The sequence below is a fragment of the Schistocerca piceifrons genome, chromosome 8 (genome assembly GCF_021461385.2).
Source record: "Schistocerca piceifrons isolate TAMUIC-IGC-003096 chromosome 8, iqSchPice1.1, whole genome shotgun sequence".
NCBI lineage: Eukaryota > Metazoa > Arthropoda > Insecta > Orthoptera > Acrididae > Schistocerca > Schistocerca piceifrons.
In genome coordinates this window covers 132,691,725-132,696,984 of record NC_060145.1, presented here as the reverse complement: position 1 = coordinate 132,696,984, position 5,260 = coordinate 132,691,725, and the positions used below count along the sequence as shown (strand labels likewise).

The window sequence follows — 5,260 nt, the reverse complement described above, 5'->3', positions numbered from 1 at the left end:
ACATTAATACCCGGTATTTTCAAATTAATCCCTACACTTGTAATCATATTCTTATTTTGATTTAATGTTGCAAGTTCTGTATCACTTGAATTAGTGGGAAAAGCAATTCTAGGATTTCGTGCAATTACTTTTACAGAACAATGAATAATTCTACTACCATCAGGTAATAAATCGAATTCAGAAGGTGTCATATACAGAAATGGCGTATCAACGGGAATTTCTGCCAAAGGAGTAACCATGCATACTACACTTTCATGTTCAATCACTTTATATGCTAAACCATATGTGAAAAATCTATGTACTTTGCGATATCTTGTAATATTACCCGTATCTAATGTAAAAGGAGCAGGTAACGGATCAACACTAGTATTAGGAGAATCACCCAGTAAGTTAGCAGATGGTGCTCCAGTCCCTGTTAACGTTTTTTTGCTTTCTTAGATCCACCAGATTGAGCTGCTGCAGCCTGACGTTTACCTGAATCTACCTGCATTGGCGAACTCATACCTTCGTCACTATCAGAATATGGTACTAAACGTTGTGGTTCAGAATGTTGTTGTGTTTCTTCTGGTCCTTGTTCGTCTTCGTCTTCTTCACTGTCTGATACCTCATGGTCGACGTGATGTTCGTTTACAGAACTTGTTCCAGTGGCTGAACCAGATGTTGATGGGCGGTCGTGATCTATAGGCAAACCACGGCGAACACGAGACATTATCCATTGTTCATAGGCATAGCGTTTCTGGCCTTTATGCATGAACTCCCAATTAGACCGTTCCCACGGTGGAATATCATAATTCTGAAGGCAAGAAACGTTAAAATCAAATAATGAAAACCAAAAATATATGATACACAACAAAAATTATATTTACATACCTGTTTTTTCGGCATTTGGTTGTTTCGGGTGCAAAGTTTTACCAATACGTTGTTCAACAGCTGTCTTCAATTTCAAGCTGTATTTTCCCACAAATGAATGCCAATTTCGTGTATGACTCCAGTCAATAGCGAAATCAATTATAGCTTTTGCATCCAACTGTTGAACTCGTTGTCTAAACTCTTCTTCTGTAAATGGTCGTTCTCTTGCTTCCTTTAGCAGATTATCGTATCCTACGTCGTGCTCTTTAGCAATGGCATCTGCTCCACTGCGCGCTGCGTCTATATTTATAGGATTTCCTGGTCCTACATAATCACTGCCAGATAAAGTATATCCTTCGTTCTGTACACGTTCAACTACTTTTTTAACGCCGTAAGCAGCACCTGCAGCGGCAGCAGTTATCGTGCCAGCCGCTATCGCTATCTGCCCTGAAGTTGTAACACCAGCTGTGCTAATTGCGGCCCCATCCATGACACTCGCAGATAACAAGGGCATTCTTTCGCTAGCAGTTTCTATATCTGAACTCTGGTGACCTCGGCCACGATTTCGTAGTCTATTTGGGCGGCGTTGTCGCACACCAAGATTACTTTCTTCTGGCCTTGGTTCTGGTACCCGTTCAAATTCAACTGTTTCGCCACTCGTATCCAAATCATCGAATGTTGGATTATCTCCATACCGTATACGAGTAGCAGCATCCTCTCTTTGCAGTGTTCGAATATCATTACTGCTACGTGAACGATTAACATTTGTTAATGGAATTCTTTCCGGCATTTCAATGTCTTCCACAGGTCCCAGATATAAAACACCTCCATCGTATTGTATAGAGCCATGGTTGCCCGTGCTTAAATACTGATTTACCCAAGACATTTTGCTGACTACACTAAATAAATTATTACCACCTTTTATATACATTACGTTATCAAACAGCACGTGTCGGGCAACGTTTTGCTGGCGTGGGTGCTTGTTCAGATAATTGTCCTAAAAGGACAAATTATCTCAGTGGGACAGTGACGCCGCCATCGCGACCTTGGGACCCCTGGGGGCCCCATTTTTTTTTATCAGTTGCTGACCCTCGAATCATGAAACGACGCAGTCATGTTTTCGATTCATGAGGGTCAGCAACTGATAAAAAAAATGGGGCCCCCGGGGTCCCAAGGTCGCGATGGCGACGTCACTGTCCCGCCGAGATAATTTGTCCTTTTAGGACAATTATCTGAGCAAGCACCCACGCCAGCAAAAGGTTGCCCGACACGTGTTGATAACAGGATTTGTTTTAACCGGCTGTACCCGAATTTTAGTATATAAGGAGGATGATTTCGAGCACAGCACATCATGTCCTCTGAACCGATAACGTCGACATCTACGAGCAGCAGCAGCAACACCACATTTGTAAGTACATTTCTGAATAATGGAGATGCTATATAATTTGGCCAAAGTAGCAGTATGTGGTCAACTGAAAAATGCATTAGATGCTTTAAAATTAGAATTGCCATCTACTGTTGAAGATGATATACTGTTAACATATAGAGTATCTAAAATGAATTATATCCTTACCAATTAAAGATTGCCAGAATGTTATATTTATGCTAGCAGTATAAATGTTCCAATGATACCTGATATTGTAGCCGATGGTATTCAAGCAGCTGGTAAAATTAAAAATGGTATACCAATTCCATGGTCTACATTATGCTTAATGACACTTGCCAACTTTGGTAAATGCAATGTCTGGCAATCAAGATTTAAAATTAAAGTGTGTTTTTATGAAATAGAATACAAACACTTAATATTTCATATTTGTGAAAATTGTTTAACGTGAATGATGTGTAGATGGAGAACATCAAAACTGTCTGATATTATTGCAAACATGGAAATTGATGTAGTTACTAACAGACCACATTTTGTAAATGGGGTAGTTTGCCCACCGCATATAACTATGTATGGCCATTGGTGTATGTTTTGCGTTAATACGCCATTATTCAGAAGTGTACGTTGTGGTGGAGCATTAGATGCTGTAAGTGATTCAGAGGAGGAAGATGTTGATTTCGCTGATATGTTGCTTGCAGACCTCTGATGGAGTTCCTGGCCGACATGTTCCAAACGATCTTCACCCTGGTTCAAGCACACGTGACGAATCCAACTTTGAAAATCTTCATTTGGATAGCTACGAGATTACACTGCCAGTTGGGAGCCACCGATGGACCCTTAGGGACATACATATTCACCATTTTGAATTGTTCGACGAACTTCGAAGATTCCTGTTCAAAATTTTCGTTTGGTTGCCAGAACTTTTGCGAATATCTGAAATGTCAGAACGATGGTATTACACCGATGTCATTGTCATCAGAGGACCGGACGATGTTGATGAATTTAGTAGACGAATTGCTTCTATCGCATCAGTCTACCCTGGAGAAATTATCGTATGGAAACATGATGACGACCACATCCACCTCGTCCATGATTGCATCTATTCCTCTAGACGATGTAGATGCCGATTTAGGGTTGACCCCTTTATTGCCAGTAGAATTAAGAAATGTCCCCGACGAAGGCGAGCAATCACAGCCATGTCGGATCTCGACTGGTTCAATATACTCATATATTTCTTCCTGCAAAAAAGGCCAAGTCGGGGACAAGTTTGGATTAGAGGAACCCATAAGAGAGTGCCTGGTGAGTCTGAAATTATACAATGGGTCAGTTTCATCGAAGGATCCCTCTCAGTATTGGAAAGGGAAAACCCTCCAATTAATGATCAGTTGCAACAAGACCTCACCAGAGTTGGCTCACGTAAATGGCCTCATACAAAGCGCAAGCCAATCTCTGACTACCAAAGGTGCAACCCTGAAACGACGGCAAAAAAGGTACTTTCCATATTAATGTCATACAATTGCATACCCCCAGAAAATATAGTCAGTGTAATACCATCTGGACACCATTATTATATTAATTTCATTGATCCTAAATTCAAGCGTTTTTTTGACATGGGCCTTGGGTTGTACAAAAAAACTATAAATGAATTAGAACTCAAAGGTTTGGAGAATCTTTTATGTTCTGGCTCAGAAGACAGTATATTTTACAGCCACTCTACAAATGTTTTTGAATATTATTATAATTTAGCAGATTCTCTTGCATGGCTAAATAAACTTTTGTTATTTCAATTTAATGATGACACAGATGAAGTGTCTAAATTTTTGTTAAATTTGGTATCATGGTTTAATAGACAGGGCCTTTACCAATGGCAGGATAATAATTATGTACAAAATAAAAAATTAAACACTCTTTGTATTGTTGGCCCACCAAACTCTGGAAAGAATTGGTTTTTTGATTGCTTCATTTCACTTGGACTTAATGTAGGCCACATTGGCCGATGCAATAATAAGACGAATCAATTTGCTCTTCAAGACGCCGTAAATAGGCGTATAATCATTGGAAATGAAATTTCATTAGAAGAAGGTGCTATAGAAGATTTCAAAAAAGTTTGTGAAGGAACTGCATGCAACATTCGTGTAAAATATAAAGGAGATGCTATTTTAAGACGTACTCCATTACTGTTAATTTCTAATTCTCAGCCAATTGTATGTAGTCATCCAGATTTCAACAATGTCTGTGTGAGAACTATTAGGTGGAAAAAATTTGATGAATTGAAAAATGCAATAAAAAAGCCGTATCCTTTAGCTTTCTTTTCATTATTGCAAATGTATAAAATTCCTTATTAAATAAAAGACAAGAATTTGTAAAATGTATAATTTTTATTGTCAATTAGTACAACAAATAAAAATAAATTATAATTGTTGCATTTCAATTACAATTGATTAATTTCATATTGCCCCTTATAAACAGATGATTCCTCATTCCTTTTTACATTAGACATATAAATCATATCTGATACTTGAACTTTTGATACAGTTGCTCTAGGGTAATGTGTCTCTAGAGCAGGCTGTTCCTGCTTGTCGGCTCCGTTGTGAGCCGCGGAGCGCTCCCTCCTCCAGGGAGCCGTGTCGCTCGCTGTGACCAGTCAAGTGGGCCGGCACGTGGCACAGCTGGCTGAGGCAGGCGGCAGGGCAAGCGTTTTCATGTGCCAGCTGCGTCTTACAAGATCGACAACCTCATACTCTTAGCTGCTAAGACGTGGTGACATGCTACATCAGGATATACGATGTTCAGGAAATAAATAAGAAACAACTGTTTTACAAGAAATTGCGTACTAAATTTATTGGGCCTCTGTCGTTTGACATTTTCTTTTCATTACAAGATCGGAAAAAATCAGGCGTCAAAGTGTTCGCGATCATTCATTACTTTTTACTCTTTTCATTGCTGAGAAAAGCTGCTCACAACAATACGTAGATCCAAACATGCACATGATCTGACCGGCATTGTTGTGAAGCTTGGGAAATATTT

At 39.4% G+C, this 5,260-nt stretch overlaps 2 protein-coding genes across 2 annotated transcripts; one reads left to right on the top strand and one right to left on the bottom strand.

Moving 5' to 3' along the window:
• Nucleotides 1–369: 369 nt before the first annotated feature.
• LOC124711145 lies at nt 370–1,110 on the bottom strand. The gene is made up of 2 exons (XM_047241039.1): nt 871–1,110; nt 370–793 (listed from the first exon to the last, which is right to left on the bottom strand). Exons 1-2 carry the CDS (start codon nt 883–885, stop codon nt 416–418), a joined length of 393 nt encoding a protein of 130 aa, XP_047096995.1. The 5' UTR covers nt 886–1,110; the 3' UTR covers nt 370–415.
• Nucleotides 1,111–2,212: 1,102 nt separating this feature from the next.
• Nucleotides 2,213–4,579, top strand: LOC124711818. Its single transcript, XM_047242045.1, has 2 exons — nt 2,213–2,257; nt 2,932–4,579. Exon 2 carries the CDS (start codon nt 3,172–3,174, stop codon nt 4,576–4,578), a length of 1,407 nt encoding a protein of 468 aa, XP_047098001.1. The 5' UTR covers nt 2,213–2,257; nt 2,932–3,171; the 3' UTR covers nt 4,579.
• Nucleotides 4,580–5,260: the final 681 nt, after the last annotated feature.